General features: G+C 41.7%; 1 protein-coding gene across 3 annotated transcripts in view; it reads left to right on the forward strand.

Annotated features, from left to right (window-relative positions):
* The window catches only part of LOC125451651 (receptor-type tyrosine-protein phosphatase mu-like), an 820,886-nt gene that overhangs the window by 503,401 nt on the left and 295,208 nt on the right, over nt 1–22,277 (forward strand). For all 3 annotated transcript variants that reach the window (XM_059646218.1, XM_059646219.1, XM_059646220.1), the window contains exons 10-11: nt 10,843–11,044; nt 17,104–17,206. In XM_059646218.1, the coding sequence (XP_059502201.1) occupies nt 10,843–11,044; nt 17,104–17,206 (305 nt within the window). The remainder of the gene's footprint in view (nt 1–10,842; nt 11,045–17,103; nt 17,207–22,277) is intronic.

The following is a 22,277-nucleotide window of genomic DNA, read 5'->3' on the forward strand; positions in this document are numbered from 1 at the left end:
ATTTTGCAGGTCACTGATTATGTGTAACCTCGACAGAGAATTCACCGTGAGCAATTCTGCACTCCAGATCTACAGCTTACAGGTTTCACCAGGACAAGCCTCATTACGAATTTCTCTGACCTACTTGCTCTGTCCATTTCGTTTAAGATAAGTAACATTGTCAAACTTGCAATTTAATGTTGAGAAGCAGCTCCTTCGAATACTGGCCGCAGTTAAAAAGGCCATTTTAAAATAAGTCATTAGGGATGACACTGTTAAGTGGAATGTCACCAGATATTCTTTGTTTCCCATCCTGGAATACTGTAACTAATAGAACATTGTAAGTCCATGTAACTGGTTTGGCTTGAGGGAACTTTGAGTGAAATGGGCTTATATTTCTTGACATTTAGAGGAAAGTTAGGTGATTTTATTGCAATGTAGAGCATTCTTAAAAAGCTTTGAGTCTAGGTACTTGGAAGTTGTTTCCTGTGACTGGAGAGTGAAGAACATGGTGTCACAGTTTCAGTAAGGAATCAGCCTTGCTACGCTGAGATCTGGAGAAATTTCTTCATTCAAAGAGTTATGAATCTTGGAGATTCTCCATCCCAGAGAACCGTGGGTTTTCAATTGTTGAATACATTTAAGACACAGATTCGTAGTATTTTGGAATGAAGGAATTTTGAAATTACCATGGGAATTAAGGGATATGGAGATAGTGTGGGATGGTGTAACTAAAATAGAAGGTCAGCCATAATCTTATTAAACGGCAAAGCAGACTTGATAGCTCAATAGCTCATCAGCTCATATTTCTTAGGTTATGTGCTCTTTTAACAACTGTCAATCAGCTTTGTATGAGTCACTCAACATCTCTTGTTCACATCTTGTTATCACTGTCTTGGATACCAATAACATTTTATAAACTTGACACAATCCAGTGACAAAGCAGCCTCCTTGACTGCTACCCTATTCACCACCATCAATATTTGCTCCCCTCACCGCCAACATACAGTAGCATCAAAGTGTACTAACTATGAGATGCAGTGCATTAAACTACCAAGGCTGCTCCAGTGTCTCCTTCCAAACCCATGTCCTGTACCACCTTGAAGGACAGGGAAAGCAGCTGAATGGGACTGCCATCATCTACAAGCTCCTATCCAAGCATCCCCCATCCTGACTTGGAACTATCACCGCTCCTTCACTAAAATGAATTAAAATCCTGGAACTCCCTCCCTAACAGCAAGATGAGAGGTCCTTCACCCTACAGAGTGCAACATTTCGAGAAGACAGCTCACCTCCAACTTTTCTGGGGCAATTAATATTGGGCAATAAATACCAGCATCCCATGAAAAAATAAAACAAAGTAATTGATTCAGATACATTACTAAGCTTGCACATGCGCAGAACAGAACTAAGGCACAGCTGAAGTTCAGGGATCTTTCCATCAGGAATGTGGGAGCTTACCATGAGGGTGGATATATTGACAGGGCACGGAAATATGAAATTATGTTGCAACCAACTCAGACACACCACTTCTAAGCTGTACAATTTTGACTGTATGACATGCTAATTTGCAAGAAGTTATTATTGTTGTGTCTGTTAGCATGCGTGTACTGCACCACAGTCAAGTTGTTGCAACGTTTCATGCAATGAGGAAGTGAATGTCCCTTAATTTACTTGCATTAACCTTTCCACACTGGTGTTCTTAAGGGAAAGAACTCTGCCATCCTTCCTGGCATGGCCTTCATGAGACTTGAGTTCCACAGTGACATGGTGGACTCTTAACTGCCCTCTGAGATGGCAAATCGAAACAATTCAAGGGTAGTTAAGGATGGGCAATAAATATTGGCACAGCCTGTAATGTCCAAATCCCATGAATGAATAAAAACTAATCTCACTGTACCAGCTGTCCTTGATGGGCAATAGACATTTTTTTATGAATTATGTTTACATGCTGTGCATTTACGTTCACCAGAAACCAGATTAAAACTTTCCCATTTATTTCTCATGGTGTCCTCGCAGTTGAGACTGACACGGGAAATGTTTCATCCCACAAGTCTGACATTGATCGATTCCAGGTCCTCACAGCGAAGGACAAAGCAATAAACCACTGTGTTAGGACTAGTTTTATATTTGCTCAAAAGCCGAGGGCAGATTTTAAATCTCTCTGGAATCTTCCACCGTTTTACAGCCTGAAATAAGGCTGATTGTTTCAAACTCTGGTCGGATTATTGTTTAGGGCTGGTTCACTTGAAATGCATCTGACACATGTCAGCACGAAGTCTCAAATTGACATTTTATTGACTGTGGGCTAAACCTAATTCCCTGGCATCCCTGGCTGGATGTTACCAACTCGAGCTATGAACTGGGCTGTTGTCAGCATGCTCCCACATACTTTACAAGGCTTCAACAGACGCAAGGGAGGTAGCAATGCCCTGGAGCCATTTCAGAGAAGGTCACAAGAGGTCAGCGTGATGACATTCTCAGACTTAAAAATAATGGAATTATACAGAGGTACAGCAGCTACTGAGTGAAATTTTAACTGTATCTCCATTTGAAGAGCCAAGAGGGCATTGTTGCAGGTTGGTAAAATAAGACTGAAGTAGTTTGCTGCCCAAAAATAATACCTAGAGCGATTTTCCAAATAAAGTAATGTTACCATAGTCCTGTTATCTCATTGGAGAAAGACCAAGAGTGGTGAGTTTAACCTGAGAGTCACTATGCCTCATGTGACTGGAAAAGTTGTGAAGCTGAGACCTTCATAGTGACCTTAGCCAGTGTGGGAGTTAAACCCATGCTGTTGGTATCAGTTTCCATTTCAAACCAGCAGTACAGCCAACTGAGCTAAACCCCTCTGCAGCTGAACCCTGGCAGCGACCTGGAAAGCAGCTTCTTAACAGCAGGTGGAGTGGTGCTGGGCTAAGTAGTAGGGGAGGTTTGCCATTCAGTACTGGTGGCCTTGCAGCTGGGGTCACACTGAATTTAAACAACTAGCTGTATTATCATAGAATCCTTACAGTTATCCTCCTACTAAAGCAATGCCCTCCTCCCACTGGGGGGCTGTTAGCCATTCACACACACAGGCTGCCCAATGGGCCTTTGCTCCTAGTGTGGTGGCTGGAATGGCCCAGGAGGAGATTGTGCAAACAGGCAGGACATGGACACCATCACGATTGGGGTCCTCACATTGTCCTGTCGCCCAAGAATCCTCTCAGAGGAGAAGGTTCCACCCACAGACTCCAGGAGCCATTCAATAGGCTAACACACTGAAAGGAAAACACAGCTTCTTACTGAAGGGGAGAGTGAATAGGATTTCCTAATGTGGGAAGGAATCCCAAACCCAAAATGAACTGTTTCCAATGAACGTGCTTGAGAACAAGTGGCTAGCGGTGAGGCTGAATGGGGTGAGGTAGAGTAGTCTCTACGTACAGTGATCCTTATAAATAAAAACTCGCATGGAATTTGAAGCAGCAAGATTAAAGCCTCCACTGTATAAGCACAGATTTGATGCCAGCATCATCTGCATAAACTGGGCGGTAAGGGTTCCAGCGTGATTCCAACTGTAGTAGTCCTTAAGTTCCTTCACAAAACCCAAAAACTGGCAAAACAAGAAGCACGCTTTTGCTGTACTTCATTCAATCCTGGGTGGGGCCCACTCATCATAAGCTCCTTCCCCAGCAATTAAAAAAAGACCTAACATCTGTATTTGAAGACTGAAATTAACCTAAATTTTGACCTAAAAAGAAACATAATTTAACTTTGCCGCAAATTCCTAAAATGTAAATTTGAAACTGTGATAATGAAAGCCTATGTCAGCTTCACAATTAACAGTTAACCAACTGACAGGAATTTATTCGACTGACTTTTATGTATCTGATAGCAGAGAACTACATCCAGAAACATTCCTTCCCTCCACCATCAACATTCAGTAAGAGCAGTGTGTACCATTCATGTGTTTACATTGCAGAAATTCACTGCGACTCCTTTGACAACACCTTTCAGGCCACAATCATTACCACCTAGAACAGAGGAATACATGGGAACACCACATACTGCAAGTGCCCCCTCCAAGCCACTCAACACCCAGACTTGGAAATATATCACCATTCCTCAGTGTTACTGGTTCAAAATCCTGGACCTCCCTCTCGAACACCATTGTGGATCAACCTGCACGAAACTGACTGCAAAGGCTCAAGAAGGCAGCTCACACCACCTTCTCAAGGGCAGATTCGGGATTCCAGTAAATTCTGCTCAGGCCAATGACACTTCTGCCCCCTGAATGAATAATAAAGAAGATTGTATCTTTAAAGCCTATTAGACTTCAATCATTGATAATGGGAACTGCAGATGCTGGAGAATCCGAGATAGCAAAGTATGGAGCTGGATGAACACAGCAGGCCAAGCAGCACCTTCATCTGATGAAGGGTCAAGGCCCGAAACATCAGCTTTTGTGCTCCTAAGATGCTGCTTGGCCTGCTGTGCTCATCCAGCTCCACAATTTGTTATCCTAGAGTTCAGTCATTATTAGATTAACACATGACATCCACAGACTTTGAATTCTTCGATATTAAACAATGACTTCTGATGGCTTATTCAAAGGAACTGGTCGGAAGGAGTTAATGAATATGAGAGTGTGATGAAGCTAAATTAACATTATCTGGAATAATGATGACCTTGAGAGCTTAGGTGAAGACATCGCAGCTATGTTTGTGTCTGAATAGGATTTCCTGACAACACTGGGCTGCTTTTCTAAATTGTGCCCATGCCAGATCTTGTTAGATAGGCATCACCTTTCCTTGGTAAGATTCAACAGTGAAAAACACAGCATAACTAACATTCAAGAACAAAGCCCAAGCATATTTTTAACTATTTCACTTTGATTGGGTGTGTGATTGTCCCCTTAATTCCTATTTCCACCTTGAATATTAGTGAGTTGTGCCAAGCAATAGCTAGAGATGCTTTTGATGAACATTCCTAGCTCTGTGGGTTGTTTGCGTACAGATTCAATTCCTGAACCAACATGGAATAATCTCTTTGAGGACAGGTTCATTAATCATCAATGCTTCTTTTCACCTAGTTCTGAATACTTCTGATCACATCAACTGTAGGCCATCCTGTACAACAGAGTTTTCGTATCACACAGCTCCCCATGGTACATGCATATTTTGCAACTGAGAAACTGGAATAGACAGTCTGCCCCTGACTCTTTCTAATGTGAGCTGAGATCAGCCATCATAAGTTAGTGAGTGACCAATGGTGATTCTCTGCTGCTTATCGACCGTCCAGCCACAGGGACTAACTCTGAAGAAGCAAGAGGCAGAGAAAGCCTGGGGTGTGGGTGTTGTCAGTGTGACAATGCCCACATCCTTCTGAACTGATATACATTGATACCCTAAAGCTGCAGCCAAATGCTCTGAGGCTTCAATTTTATTGGATATGTCATCATTCTGCAGATTGTCTTTTGCTGCTGATTTCAAATATGATGAGTTAGTGCTGCTTTTCCACTTGCTTTCTTGTGTTTTCACTATTTTGGGATGTCACCGTGTTGTTCATAGATAATGTAGTGCCTGAGGAAGGTTATACTAATATTGGAGTCTGCCTGGGTGTTCATTTTTGTAGTGCAGTTGTATTGTCATCATTTATCTTGGTGTTGTTGGTTTATGCATGTACATTGAATTGTTTGAAATCACACGACACACGACACATGATAGTCCAACAGGTTTATTTGAAAACAGAAGCTTTTGGAGCCTTATTCCTTCTTCAGGTGTTAGCGAGAGAGATAATATCAGACACAGAAATTACATGTAAAAGATCAAAGGGTCATACCTCTGATGAAGATGTATTAGGCAAATCTAAGATATTGTCAAACCTTTAATCAGTTAGAAGGTTTTAATTGATTTATATGTATGTGTAAATCCCCTGAATTCCTTTCAAGTCACTGTCCTGAGAGAACTAAAGGTTTTTTCAGTGTGAAGAAGAGGCAACGTTTAGGTCAGACAATGCATGTTAGGTGTTAAGCCTTGTTTTGAATGTGTTTATGTTTTGGTTTGGAGTCAGACTGATTTTATTTCAAAAGTAGAAATTTATAAAACGCTGCACTACACAACCTATAGTTTGTGTGTTTTTTGAGCAAAATAAAATGTATCTGCATACAAATTTACACCATAGATTCACATGAATGTGCGTGTGCGTGTGAGTATGAGGGAGAGAGAGTGGGTTTGTGTGTGGGAGGGAGAGAGAGTGAGTGTGTGTGTTTATGAGTGTGTGTATGAGTGTGTGTGTTGTGCAGAGAGAGACTGTGTGTGTGTGTGTATGTGTGTGTGTGTGTATGTGAGAGAGAGAGAGATTGTGTGTGAGGGAGAGAGAGAAGAGTCTGTGAGCACACACTCTCTCACATTCAAGCACACGCGCACATGCTTGACTGTGTGAGAGAGTGGGCTCACAGACTCTCTCTTCCTCACACACAATCTCTCCCTCTCTCTCACACACACACACACACACACACACACACACACACACACACACACACACACACACACACACACACACACTCTGCTATCCACCACTCTCACTTGCACACACACATGCACGTACATGTGAATTTATGGGGTGAATTTGTATACAGATACATTCTATTTTGTTCAAAATGCGCAAAATTTACAGACAGTCAATCAATATGGATTTTTATAAATTCCTGCTTTAGAAATAAAACCAGTCTGACCCCAAACCAAAACAGATTCTAGATAGAGCCTGACACCTAACATGCTTTGTCTGACCCAAAATGTCACCTCTTCTTTCCATTGATAAAATCTTCAGCTCTCTCAGGACAGTGACTTGAAAGGAATTTAGGGATTTACATATACATAGTAATCAATTAAAACCTTCTGAGATAATGGGAACTGCAGATGCTGGAGAATCCAAGATAATAAAGTGTGATGCTGGGTGAACACAGCAGGCCAAGCAGCATCTCAGGAGCACAAAAGCTGACGTTTTGGGCCTAGACCCTTCATCAGAGAGGGGGATGGGGTGAGGGTTCTGGAATAAATAGGGAGAGAAGGGGAGGCGGACCGAAGATGGAGCGAAAAGAAGATAGGTGGAGAGGAGAGTATAGGTGGGGAGGTAGGGAGGGGATAGGCCAGTCCAGGGAAGACGGACAGGTCAAGGAGGTGGGATGAGGTTAGTAGGTAGGAAATGGAGGTGCGGCTTGGGGTGGGAGGAAGGGATGGGTGAGAGGAAGAACAGGTTAGGGAGGCAGAGACAGGCTGGGCTGGTTTAGGGATGCAGTGGGGGGAGGGGAAGAGCTGGGCTGGTTGTGTGATGCATTGGGGGGAGGGGATGAACTGGGTTGGTTTTGGGATGCGGTGGGGGAAGGAGACATTTTGAAGCTGGTGAAGTCCACATTGAAACCATTGGGCTTCAGGGTTCCCAAGCGGAATATGAGTTGCTGTTCCTGCAACCTTCGGGTGGCATCATTGTGGCACTGCAGGAGGCTCATGATGGACATGTCATCTAAGGAATGGGAGGGGGAGTTGAAATGGTTTGCGACTGGGAGGTGCAGTTGTTTATTGTGAACCGAGCAGAGGTGTTCTGCAAAGCGGTCCCCAATCCTCCGCTTGGTTTCCCCAATGTAGAGGAAGCCACACCGGGTACAATGGGTACAGTATACCACATTGGCAGATGTGCAGGTGAACCTCTGCTTAATATGGAAAGTCATCTTGGGGCCTGGGATAGGGGTGAGGGATGAGGTGTGGGGTCAAGTGTAGAATTTCCTGCGGTTGCAGGGGAAGGTGCCGGGTGTGGTGGGGTTGGAGGGCAGTGTGGAGCGAACAAGGGAGTCATGGAGAGAGTGGTCTCTCCGGAAAGCAGACAAGGATGGGGATGGAAAAATGTCTTGGATGGTGGGGTCAGATTGTAGATGGCAGAAGTGTCGGAGGATGATGCGTTGTATCCGGAGGTTGGTGGTGTGGTGTGTGAGAATGAGGGGGATCCTCTTTGGGCAGTTGTGGCGGGGGCAGGGTGTGAGGGATGTGTTGCGGGAAATGCGGGAGATGCGGTCAAGGGCGTTCTCGACCCCTGTGGGGGGAAAGTTGCTGTCCTTGAAGAACTTGGACATCTGGGATGTGCGGGAGTGGAATGCCTCATCCTGGGAGCAGATGCGGTGGAGGCGGAGGAATTGGGAATAGGGGATGGAATTTTTGCAGGAGGGTGGGTGGGAGGAGGTGTATTCTAGGTAGCTGTGGAAGTCGGTGGGCTTGAAATGGACATCAGTTACAATATGGTTGCCTGAGATGGAGACTGATTAAAGGTTTAACAGCGTCTTAGGTTTGTTTAGTACATCCTTATCAGTGATACGACATTTGATCTTATAAATTCTATGTCTGATACAACTTCTTTCACTAACATCTGAAGAAGGAGTGAGGCTTTGAAAGCTTGTGTTTTCAAATAAACCTGTTGGACAATTACCTGATGTTATGTGATTTCTGACCTTGTCCACCCCAGTCCAACACCAGCATCTCCACATCATGATTAAAATGTTTACCTTTATGTGACATGAGTACTGTGTTCTCCCTGTGTATATTTTCTCCCAAGTCTGTATCTTGGATAAATTCAATGAAAGGCCCAAAAGATAAAGAACCACATAATGTCAGTGCCAGCTTCACAGTGCCAGGGACCCACATTCTTGCGTGACTGTGTGGAGTTTGCATGCTCTCCCTGTATGTGCGTGAGTTTTCTCCAGGTACTCCAGTTTCCTCTCACAGTCCAAAGATGTGCAGGTTAGATGGATTGACTACGCTGCATTGCACATAGTGCCCAGGGATATGCAGGCTGGGTCGATTAGCCATGGGAAATGCAGGATTACAGGGTAGGGGATTAGGTCAATGTGGTCTCAATGAGCCAAATGGCCTGCTTCTACACTGTTGGGACTCTATGATTCTATGAACCAGGATCAAACATGTTACTGTATTGGGCTCTGACTCACTCTCCTCCTCTAAGCCACTCCCTCAAAGCCATGGCTATGGCATGGTCTTGTAGGTCTTCAGACCGTGTATTTCCCTCTACATCTTAGCATCATACTCTTCAGAAGCATCCTGGAACATGCCATCACTTTACAGGTGTTAGATAACAATACTTTGTTGCTAAAATCAGTTGATTCCCTGAAGAGTAGCACCATTTGCAGAACTGAGCCATAAAGACCAGCAGGATTTCATCCAGGATAAGAGGAGCAGCAGAGACAGTCGTGATGCTGTCCATTCTGACGATGCTGTCCAGCCAGATGTATGCATGAAGAGGCTCCGTTACTGTCAAGAACAGAAGGTACCTGGAAAATCATTACACAACAAAATGGCAGGAAAATTGGTGGTGTGGGTAAATAGCCTTAGGCTACTGCATGATATAGACAGGCTGAGCTCAACGCTGAAAAGTGTGGGATGATGAATTTTGAAAGGATGGGGTAGGCAAAGAAGTACACATAGGACCCTAGGAAGAAGAGGATCAGAGAGACTTTGGTATTCATGTGCACGGATCAGTGAAGGTCGTAGAAAAGATAGATAATGTGGGTAAGAAAGGAAATGGGATATTTACCTTTATTAGTGAAAGCATTGAGTACAAGAGCAAGGAAGTTATGATGGAGTTGTATCCAAAGTTAGTTACACTAATGCCAGAGGACTGCGTGCAGTTCCGATCATCACACTGTCAGAAAGATTTGATTGCACTAGAGATGTTGCGGAGGATACACACCAGGATGTTGCTTGATCATCTTTCAATGCTGAAAAACTCTAGGTTTCCATAGGAAGAATAATAGAGGTCGTGTTGACCGTGGGTAATGCTGCAAAAAATGAGTGACATTAAATCAGCTCCCATATCTCCACCCACATTTGATAAAATTACCCCGAGGATCTTCAAGCTCAGCATGGAGAAGAAAATAAACCTACTGAAGTGGAAAACATTTTGCAAAGACTCCAATGGACCCTTTAACCAGGCTTACTTTCAGCAGGTTCAGCTCAGTATCATCGAAAACCTGGGTGAGAATTACTTACTCACAAATATCAGAAGGAGAAATACAGACAACACATTTGTGATCTGTACTTTAAGCTTAGATCCTGTCTTTTCTTTAACAAAAGGCACCAAATGGACTGTTAAACCGAAATGGGTTTTAATGAGGATGTGAAAAACCAAGAGATCTGCGGATGCTGTAAAGCAGGAACAAAAACAGGAGTTGCTGGCAGCATCGTGAAGAAAAAAGTCAGGGTTAACATTTTGGGTTTTATTTCACAGATGCTGCCAAACCTGCTGAGCCTTTCCAGCAACTTCTGTTTCAATAAGCATGTGTTCAGTTGGACCCGCTTTGGAAGTGTACAGCTGGTCTGTTCTGTATGGAATGCCTTTGTTATTGTAATGATAGAAATTTCTTCCACAAATGCAAACAGCTCAGAGCAGATCAATTTCTCATGGCTTGCTCATTATTTGCACATGAACAGCTGTTAAACCAATCACTTTACTGTCCTGATTGATGAAATGATCTCTGTTGGTCATCATTTTACCACCATCCTCAGCCTGAAGAAGAATAAAAAACACATTAGGAATTTGACACTGTAACATCAAACAATCACTAGGTTATTAGAGGTAAAAAAAATGTTGAACTGCTGTACCTACCAAAAGAAAAAGTTTTGAATATGTATTAGTAATAATGCTCTGCAGCTTATTGCCTTGCCCGATTTTGTATGCATCTGAATCTAAGTTTTGCAAAAATGCAATATCAGAAACCTGTCAGTGCATAAATCACAAGGGTTTACTGGATAATCATGCAATCTTTTTCAATCTGCACGCTTTTTTCTCATTTTGTTTCTCTTTTAACTCTCGAAACAGGTTTCCTACAACGGCATCGGTTCCTTTGATCCTGAAATTGACTTATCAAACCAAAGTGGCCGAGTGTTCAAGCTGGGAAACGAGACCCACCATCTGTTTGTGGGTTTATACCCAGGGACCACCTATTCGTTCACCATCAGGGCCAGCACTGTCAAGGGTTATGGACACCCTGTCACCAAACAGTTTACCACAAAGATATCAGGTATTGTTTTCCGATGCAGTCATCTTATAGTGTTTGGTAATCATCACTTCAGATACATTTATTTTTTTCAAAAGAGGGTGTAAAGGCACTCTAGGTTATTTCTCAAAATTGTCTTTTGTAAAGTACATACCATCTCAAACTTCATCACATCTTTGAAAAGTGATACCCACATAGCCCCATGTTCTTAAAACTCACCATCTGGTCCTCGGCAGAGATTAATGCTTTACTCACATTTGGATGTTCTTTAGACAATGAATATTTAAATCAAATTTGCTCAAACGTACATAGAGTGTGTAAAGCAACTGATGTGAACTAGCCAAAGTGTGACCATGTCGTGAATTGCAATGGTAAGCATATAGAAGATATATTTTTTTCACCCATCTGGAGACCTAAATTGGCGTTATAAATATTACATAATCACCACTATGTCCAATGTCCAATTCGGGGTACAATTTTTTACACATAGAGATATGAGAATGTGGACTTTGCTATAAGAATTAACTTAGGAAAATGGCATCGATCAATAGAAGGCAATGTTAGATAAACACAATGGAAAAATTTTGGATAAGGAGGGTCAATGGGAAACTTATGTGGAACACTAATTCTAGTATGGGTCTGGTTTTGATCTGTAAATTCTATTTAATCATATATAAGTGAAATGAAAATTTCTGTCAAGCTAACTGATCTGTTTTACACGCACTTAACACCTACCCAAAGGAATATGATTTCAATTAAATGCAAACTGGAATTGAAAACTAATCTCAATAATGATTGTCATAAACCTATAATCGGTTGTTGGTTAAAATAATCATCTGGCTCACTGCTTCCCCCCATTAGGAAGGGAAATCTGCCATTCTGGTCTGGCTGAGCCTACATGTGACTCCACATTCCACAGCAATGTGGTTGACTCCTAACTCCCCCTGAAGTGAAATTTAATGCCAGGACAATGACAAATATTGGCCTTGCTAGTGATGCCTGCAACCCATCAATGAATTAAAAAGAAACAAAATGTTATTTTACGAGGGTAATGATGGTTTGCCAGAGGTGCATAGGAAGTCCTCACAAGATGCAAGCTCATAGAAGGAGATCATCTTGCCTTGGATTGTATATAAGGAGTAATCTTTAAGTGAGCAGATAGGTGTACTCAGCAGATTGCAAATGAATGCTTTTACATGGAAGAAATGTAAGCCCACAATGAAAACAGAAAATGTTAGGGGAACTCTGCATCTGTGGAGAAAGAAACTAGAGTTAACATTTTATGCCCAATGATTCACCATGGATGAATACTTCCAGAATTTGCGAGTGTTTGGATTTCCCTGCTGGTTCCAGCATTCACAGCTTGCCTCTATCTAGTGGCACACTGTCCATTTGGGGAACAACGTTCACCATTCTTTGTGTGACTGCTAGATCTTCTTCCCTTTGGTTGCTCTATTTAGATTTCCCACATCTGTACCTGCCTGAATCACAGAATTGTAGCAGTGCAGCAGGTGACCATTGACTGCACTAGCTCTCCGTGAGAGCTGTTTATTAGCTGTTGTGTAGGCAGCTTCTTAATAGACTGCCTCTGGGAAGATCACTTTGATGTCGCACCATTTTTGCTTCCAGCTTCCTGACCTGGAATTTGACCTAATGCTGGGATTGACACATTCGTTACATTATCACCCAAATTCTTAGCTTTAAAAATTCATCAACACAAGTTCAAAACCAGCATTTGAAACTGGCTGTGTTACTAATTAAAGCACGCAGTGATATACATTTATTTCTACAATCGAGGTCCAATGAAAATGCACTGTGGAAAATGTTGAATTTGACAATTTCCTAATGATGTTAAATGTGAAAAATCAAGTCAAAGCTTGGCACAGATTATATTTATTTCCCAGTAACCCCAGACCTACCACTGAATTAAAATCTCATGTACAAATGGAGCTGTAAGAGGAGACAGCATTTTTCTGAATGAAAGCTTATTTTCATGTGTTTAGTGGTATTGGATATGGGGGCCCATTAGCTCAGTTGGCTACATGACTAGCATGTAGTTCAGACTAACACAAACAGTGTGGATAGGTTGCCACTTCAGTTCATGTCAACTTGGGACTTGCCTCCTCACCCTGCACCTGAGTGTGAAAGGCAATGGCAAGCCATAATTGAAAGTAACTACCTTTTCATGCATTCATGGGATGTGGGTGTCACTGGCTAAACATTTATTGCCTATCACAGGTGCCCTTGAGAAAGGGGTGGTGAGTTGCCTTCTTGACCTATCTGCAGTCTATTTGCCAAGAAAACAGCTCAACGTGAAATAAAACAAAGAATTGCAGATGCTAGAAATGTAAAATAAAAGCAAAAATTGCTGGAGAAACTCAGCAAGCTGGGCAGCATCTGTAGGTAGAAAGAACTGGCAACATTCTGGGTCCAATAAACTTTCAGTACAACGCTGGATCTGAAACATTAACTCTGCCTTCTCTCCACAGATGCTGCCAGACCTGCTGAGTTTCTCCAGCAATTTCTGTTTTTGTTTTGGTTAAGATGAAACATGGATAGACATTGAGCCCAGGATCTGCCTTCAGGAAGAAAAGAATGTGACTCTATGGTGCAAAAATTCCCTTTCTTTCCTGCATTGACCCAATTGTTTATCATGGACTCTCAATGTGTGATAAATTTCAATTAACGTATCAAAATGAATTCAATTTCTCAAAACTGTCGTGGATGTGGGACCGCTGTTTCAAAAAGCCAGCAGCTGAATGTCTTCCTGTTACGTTGTGTGTTTAAACTTATTCTACCAGGCTATTAATCCAGATCAAGATCACATCATCTGTACCTGATCCTGATTTATGCACACAATTCTTTTCAATCTTTGTGCGATATCTTTACATATATCTGTGAAACAGTTGATTTACTACATGTCCAAGCAATTACATAGCCAATCAAAACTGTGTTGTGAATCCTTTGCCTCATCTCTGACTTAATCCATTTCTTCATTACCAACAAATTTGACAGGCTTAAAATTGGTTTCAACAGGTCATGCAAGTAGATTATGTAAAAACATTAGGCTCCAGAGAGGGAAATAAAAATCAGCGTTTCTTGGCGAAAGCTCTATTCTGTGATTTCTGCAGTGAAAGTGTGTGTGAGTGGGAAATGGATTCAATAACATCATAGATGTTTCCAATCAAAATCCTTTATGTTCTTGTGATAATGGGAACTGCAGATGCTGGAGAATCCAAGATAACAAAGAGGGTCTGATGAAGGGTCTAGGCCTGAAACGTCAGCTTTTGTGCTCCTGAGATGCTGCTTGGCCTGCTGTGTTCATCCAGCTTCACACCCTTTATGTTCTTTGATAGGTTGTGGATGACATTTTTTTCTTATACCTGACTGAGCTTGAACTGAGTGGCTTGCTAGACTGTTTCAGATTGTGGTTAAGCATCAACCAGATTGTTGTATGTCTGTAGTCATGCTAATACTGGACTTAGTAAGGCAGCCAAATTTCTGCTCCTATGCAGCGTCAATGAACCTGATGGGTTTTTAACAACCAATGATGCTAACTTCAGGGTGGCTGCCTCAGAGAGATTTCATCCCCAATTTCTTTCTGTTAATTGAATTTGAATTCCAATAGCTGCTGCGGTGGGATTTGAGCACACATCCCCAGAACATTAGCATGGGTACAAACATGCGATATTAGCACTGCAACATCATCCTTACTGACAGGGCAAGGTATCATAGACTCCTGAGCCTAATGGAATCTTAACCCAATAAATTTAAGAGGAGAGGTACGAGAATATTCAACAGTCTGTGTAAAGAAAACAAAACTGAAAGAAGCTAAATCTTATTACAAACCATTTTACCGGTGGCTCCTCCCAAAGATAAAGCCATTTTAAGTGCAGTCATTCGATATATTTGAAGAAAGGCTGGGTCACAGATAGGCTGTCACCTTGGCAAGTTCACATCTGACTTTTTCATGAACTTCTTTCCAGGAAAGATTTTTGTGAAACAAAATGATAAAAACTAGAAAGTTTCTGAAATCATGGCACATACCAATGATTTACATAGCTGCAATGACTTATTAGACACTTGCAGTCATGCAATCTGAATTCATACTGCATCCTAGAATCTAGAAGCTGTAACAATAGCTGTCCCCCTATGAAATATTTCAGGCGAAATTGTGCAAGATGAAGGCACTAAAGTACAGAGATATACACCACAGTGGATAATGATGCATTCCTTTTATGAAGAATTGTACAGTTAGTTTGGTATAACACATCAAATGTTTTATTAACCATCACCTATAGAACCAGGAGTGCAATGGCTCATCAATGGTCCATTGATCAAGAGGTTCACATAATCAATGTAAAAATGCACACACAGTAACAGAAATGTAGCACAGGGGGTATACACATCTCTGTTTTATTTTATTTGAAGCACAAATCACTTAAAGAATAATGCCACTTTGCCTTAAATAAAAGTTACGAACAGACAGCCTTCTTACTCACACCATCAACTATCAACTCAGTTATTTGCAGAGATCCCAATAACACAATAAACTTTGTGGTATATAATTTTGCCTGTTTACCAAGAGTGTCAGCTCCTAAAGAGCTGGTTAAAACTAAGTTTGCCATACAACACATTTTACTTGATTAAACAATAAATGGAGAAAAATCATGAAAAAAGTATCGAGGCAGAGGATTATCGATGATCATATTCAATTGCGGTACAGGCTAGAAGGGCTGAATGGCTTACACCTGCTCCTAGTTTCTACATATGCAATTATTGTTGCAACCTAATAATTTTTATTTCATCAAATAGCTTTCCTAACTAGGGCCAAAAATAAAAAAGAAATTTCTGGAAAAGCTCAGCAGGTCTGGCAGCATCTGTGGACAGAAGTCAAAGTTGACATTTCAGATTTGGTGAGCCTTCCTGAGAACCCCACTAACTCTGATTTCTCTTCATAGATGCTGCTAGACCCGCTGAGCTTTTCCAACAATTTCTGTTTTTGTTTACAATTTACAGCATCTGTAGTTCTTTTGGTTTTTATTAAGAAAAAAGCAATCTGAAATTACAGTAAATGTCTCCTAGGCCTTTAGCACTGTTTTTATAGAAAACAAACAAGAATACAGAAAAATATTGTGAATGAGTCATGTCGGACTCGAAACATGAACTCACTTTCCCTCTTTCTATATGCTGCTCTACCTGCTGAGTTTCTCCAGCACTTTCTGTTTTTATTTTAGATATCCAGCATCTGCAGTATTTTGTTTTAGTAACAGAACACAGGGACCCTTCTATTGGAAATTAGCAGAGACCAGAGATCTCAAATGGGAAAGCGGGTGACTGAGGGTGTTACAGAGAACAGCATTTGCTTTGAAGGGTGTTACAAAGAATAACCATTGAACTGGAACATGTGACAGGGAATCTCCATTAGCTTGAAATATGCCACAGAGAATAACAGTTAACCTGATGTATGTTACAGAGAATAACAGCTGTTCAGAGTGCCTGACACTGTGAATATTTAGCATGAAATGTCTTTTGCTGCTGTTGTGACAAATTACTGCAACCAGACTTTAAATCGTTGGAGTACCTTCCACTTAAAGTTTATAATGTCATGTAACCAAACGATCAACTAGGACACTCCAACATCCAGTATTTTCCGCATTCTCAGCAGATTCGGATAAAACGGTGAACTTCGGAACTTTCAGAATATTTCAAAGCCCAGCCCTGTGGAGCTGTCTTCAAATCATAGTGTTTCGTCTTTTAGTTTTTAATTTGTTGTTTCCAGTTGTTTTCTGCTTCCCGGCTTCCTTCGTGTGAATGTTCATGTATCTACCATCTGCTTCTGCCTCAGATGTAGCACAGACAAATGTCAACATTTGCACGGATAGAGCTAGTTACCATTTCTGCAATGGGACTATGATTCCAGATTTACTGCATGCAGCTTTGTATAATGTTTAGTCGTGAATGTATTGAGCAAAGTTCAAGACAATTAAACTGTAGATGGCATTCTTTTAAATCATGCATTTGAGAAAATTGCATGGCATAAGGACTTAACAATGTACTGATCTTGTTGTCACCTCCTGTAGCACCATCCATGCCAGCATATGAGTATGACGCACCATTGAACCAGACTGACAGCACAGTGACTGTTCTGCTGAAGCCTGCTCAGAGCAGAGGAGCTCCAGTCAGGTAGTTTAATTGAGATGATATCTTTAGCTGGGAATTGTCTTTGTTTCTTAACTTCAATGTGGATGAGAGACTGGGTGCAGATGGGGGAAGGGATTTCATAACATGTGGTCAAGTTCGCGAATCTGATTGATGCAGTGCCTCAGATTATTTGCAGTGTGTATTTTTTGCTTCATGGTCACATCGGGTGACTTGCCTTAGAGTTTGACAAAAGCTTTGAATTAGCTTTGGTTTCCATAGCCTCAATGGGGTTCTGCAAATGTAGCAGCCTTGTGCTGAAGCTTGATGCCTGAAGTATGGGGTGCAGAAACATAGTAATAGTAATCCAGGAACATGGCCCTGATCTCCAGAGCCAAAGGGAAGTACTTGATAAGCAGTGTCCAGTGGGTGTGTATGTTTGAGACCGGGGTGGGACATGCGTTGGAGAGGGGGTGCTATGCGTATTAATGGGCAGCCTGTTAAATTCTCTGCATTTCCTCGAAAGTCCAAAAATTCTCCAACAAATGGCCAACTTAAGGGCTGCCTTTCATGCCCCAGGCTCAACTTTGAGCAATTCAGGGACTAAGGGAAGCCCAGCAAAGCTGTTCTTGGGTGGGAAGGTGTGGTGATGCCTCTTTCCACATCAGGTTCACTAATGTCCTTTCAGGAAAAGAAGCTGCCATCCTTACCCAGTCTGGCCCACAGGGGACCCCAGACCTGCAGCAATGTGGTTGACTCATAACTGGCGTCTAGTCAATCAGGAACAAACAACAAATGCTGGTCCAGCCAGTAATGCCCCCATTCCAGTGAATGAATTATGAAGATTTTTTTAAAAGTCCAAGTGATGGGCAACATTTCCAGAAGGGGCAGCTAGGAGTACAGAGCTGCCAGCCACTCAGATTGTTCAGCAAGCTCTCTGAGGTGGGTCTTCCTCCCCAGCGAGGGGTGCAATTATTGCCCTCTCATTAATTCATCCCCTCACAGTGTTAATTCATGTTGTGTTTAATCGAGAGATATGGGATCTTCTGTCAGGGTAGGAATGATCAACAGGGGTGTATGGTCTCTGGCAACTTTTTAGATGGTGGACGAGGTGCCATACCTGAGTTCAAATCCCATCCTGAAACCATCGAAAATTGATTCACTGGTGCCCTTCAAGGTGGGAAATTTGCCAAAATTACTTGGCCTAAAGGTTCCACAAGACTCACAGCAATTCAGTTGACTCTCAAACTCACTCCAATATGGCCAAGCAACTCATTCATTTGGTTTGCACAGCAATACCTTCTCAAGGAGAAATAAAGGCTTGACAGTAAATGCTGACCTTGCACTTCTCCGTGCACTCATGACCCACTTAAGAGAGCTGATATTTTTCAGCAGCCTGACAATTAACTGATGGCTAGTCTCTTTAGGTTGATTTCTGTGGATTGAAATATCCGCAGCATGAGATCCCTGGTGATTGAAACTGCACCAATCTCACAGAATGCCTGGCAGTGTGGAAGTAGGCCATTCAGCCCATTGAGTCCATACTGACCCTCCAAATAACATCCCACCCAGACCAAACCTCCCCACCCTATGCCTGTAAACTTGCAATTCCAATGGCTAAATCACCTAGCTGCCCTGGACACTATGGGCGATTTAGCATGGCCAACCCACTTAACCTGTGGGAAGAAACCGCAACACCTGGATTAAATTTACTCAGACACCGGGAGATTGTGCAAGCCCCAGACATGTAATCGCCTGAGGGTTAATTCAAACCTGGGTCCCTACTGTTGTGAGGCTGCTGTACTAACCACTGTGCCCCCGTGCTATTACTTAGCAGCTACCACCCTGCAATTTTGAGAAATCCCAAGAGTTTGAGAAAGTTCTCAAATTAGCTTATCTGAGTGGAGTAAAGTGTGAGCTCACCAGCAGAACGTGCACATTCGGAATCTTTAGCAATGTGATCTAACAATTTTACGACATTGTCATTTAGTGTTGACTGAAACTAATGATACAGGTATTGCTTAATGTTATTGTTTCTGATTGCAACATTAGTTGATGACAGCTACTATTTAAATAACAAATGAAATGTGCGTCCACTTTAAAGATTTATAGCTTGTCGTAGATTTTTTCTTGTGTCAGTATCTAAATAGCAAAAGCCATTGACAGTTCTGTTGAGAACAGGAAGGGATTAATATTTCTAATTCATCTATATATTTTTTCTTGGCTTGATGGCTGTGCTTCCCAGTAATATGCAGACGCATAGCTTTCTAACTATCTCTTAAGTCTATTTTGCTTTTAAATTGCTGTAAATGTTCCACAAAATATCATACAAAGGGTTAGAAGCACACATTTCGGAACGTAGGTAAATTAGTCTCTGAATCAATATGTACTCCTCTCATTCATCTCCTAGCAGCCTGCTCATGGCTATTATTGGCACTGACTATCTCCTTGAAATTTCAGTCATTACTTTGAATGATGTCTCGGGAACTTGCTAAATGTTGACCAGGGTAAAAAATAGACATAACGTGAACTTAATGCAGGGGGTTTTAAAAAATATATATTCTTCCCCCAGGCTGCGCAGACATCAATTGATGTGTCACTGCCCAGTGTTGTGCACAGATTAACCATAAGAAAAATTAGTCAGTCTCAGGGCAACTTCAAGTTCCCCTGTCTCTGAAGCTATGAAATGAACTGATCAGGCTCTACAAATCTTGTATGAAAACAATCCATCTTTCAGGAAGCTGGATATTTGTTATATAAATGTTGTCATAACTTTATTCACAAAAGAAGACTTTCATTTGATCTTGGTACATTTCTTGGTCGTTGTGCTATGAATGTTTGGATCATGGGCATAAACGATGGCATCATGGCCATGTTTTTAAAAGGGGGTGGGCGGTGTGGGGTAGGGACTGGATGCAGTGCACGAGCCCACACAGGTGACTGTGTTTCCAGGTTTACCCATTGAGTTTCTCCAGCATTCTTTGTAATTGCTTCATTGATTTGCAGCATCTGCAGGGTTTGTCTTTTATTTTAAAGACCTGTTGGTGCCAGGCCTCATTTTTTTCCTGAATCCTGCCAGAATCAGTTGAGGTCAGATCCCTGGGTGTTGAACTGGAGCTGATATTTGGATGTCAGGAGGCACAGGATCCGAGGTCTAAGATCCCTACAGCCAGGTCACTGGGAACTCTAGGCTGAGTCAAGTGGGACAGGCGAAGAACATAAGAACATGAGAAATAGGAGCAGGAATAGGCTGTGTGGCTCCTTGAGCCTGCTCCGCCATTCAATGTGATCATGGCTGATGTCTTTCATGGACTCAGCTCCACTGACCTGCCTGCTCACCATAGCCCTGAATTCCTTTACAATTCAAAAATCTATTTATCTTTGCCTTAAAAACATTTGGAGAAAGGGAGGTCTAAAACATCGTTGTGTGGCCCAGAGTAGCATATCTACTTCCGCGCTTTAGGGATACTTGAAATGAAATTTTAAAACATATATGCTTTGGCATCTTGTAATCCACATTCAGCCTGTAGTACGTCTGGCCTGAAAGGGAAAGTGTCACTGAGACATTCCCGCACCCTCCCCCCCCATTCAAACTCCAATTTAAACAAAACTCTATGACGCATCTTAGGTAGATACCCTGATTATCCGTGTCATTGGATTTTGTAATGTCAAAATGACAAGCTACACAAGCTAAGAGTTCATGGAGTTACAAATAACATATTAGCATGGATGGAGGATTTGTTGATGATCAAAAAACTGAGAATAGTTCTAACTGGACCATATTAAAGTTGGCAGGATATATTTTGAGTAATGTCACAAGGATCAATGCTGGAGCCTCAGCTATTTACAAACCCGTATTGTGGACTTACACAAGTAGAGCAATGTGTTTAAATTAGTTGAGGATACAAAGCTAGGTTGAAGGTACACCGTAGGAGGAATGTAAGGAGACTGCAAAGACATATGGATCTGTTAAATGAGCAGGTAGCAAATTAGTCAATGAAGTAACATGTAGGGAAATATAAGCTTATCCATTTTGGTAGTAAAGAATAGGAAAACAGAACATTTTTGTCAAAGGCGTAAAATGTAAATATTGACCTTCAACAGATTTGCGAGTATTCGCACGGAGAATACAGAGTTTGTTATAATTAACTATTTGAAAGGCAAATGGCATGTTTATCGTCATTTATTGCAAGTTGATTGGAGTTCAAGAATAAATAAGTCTTTTCACAAGCGTACAGGGCTTTGCTAAGAAAAGACCTGTGTGCAATTTTTGTCTGCATACTTTACGATGGATATACTTGCCTTGGCAACAGTGCAGCAACTGCTCACTAGATCAGTCCTGGGATGGAAGAATTACCCTATGATGAGAGGCTAAGTAAACTGAAATTATACTCCTTAGAATTTAGGTGAATGAAAGGTGATTTTATTGAAATGCAAGGCTCTTAAGGGCAGATACTAAGAGGTTGCTTCCTCGGCTGGAGAATCTAAAGCAACGGAGTACAGTTGCAGGATTAGGGGACTTAGAGGATCGGGGGGATTTGGGACTGAGATAAGGAAATATTTCTTCATTCAACGGATTATGATTCTTTGGAATCCTCTACTCCACCGAGTTGCAGAAGCTTCAACATTGAATGAATTTTAGATTTAACAATAGATTTTTTGTATCTGAGCCTCTCAATTAAGAACCACATTATAATGATGCATAATGCATCCCAGCATATGATGGATCCTCCTGTCATTTCAACAAATAAGTGTTCAGCAAAAAAAAAACAAGGATGTGTTTGCAATCCAGGTTGACATCATCTCACATGTGACCTTAGACTAGGTCTCAATTTGCATTAGAGATTACAAGCTCTGCACACAAACTCAGTGTTGGAGGGAATGGATTGGGCTGTTGGATTCACAAAACTCTCATTAATCCTGAAGGAACTTTCCTGTTTGCATCATTGCTTGATGAAAGGCTTCTTCATTTTGGTCTGTCAAAAATAGTCACAGAGGGTTACAGCATGGAAAGATGCCCTTCAGCCCATCATGTCACTCTGGTTGTCAAACATCTATCTATTCCAGCCCCATTTTCTAGCACTTGGTCAGGATAAACTGAACCACTGCAAGTATT

Source organism: Stegostoma tigrinum, chromosome 5 (genome assembly GCF_030684315.1).
Source record: "Stegostoma tigrinum isolate sSteTig4 chromosome 5, sSteTig4.hap1, whole genome shotgun sequence".
In the NCBI taxonomy this organism is placed as follows: domain Eukaryota; kingdom Metazoa; phylum Chordata; class Chondrichthyes; order Orectolobiformes; family Stegostomatidae; genus Stegostoma; species Stegostoma tigrinum.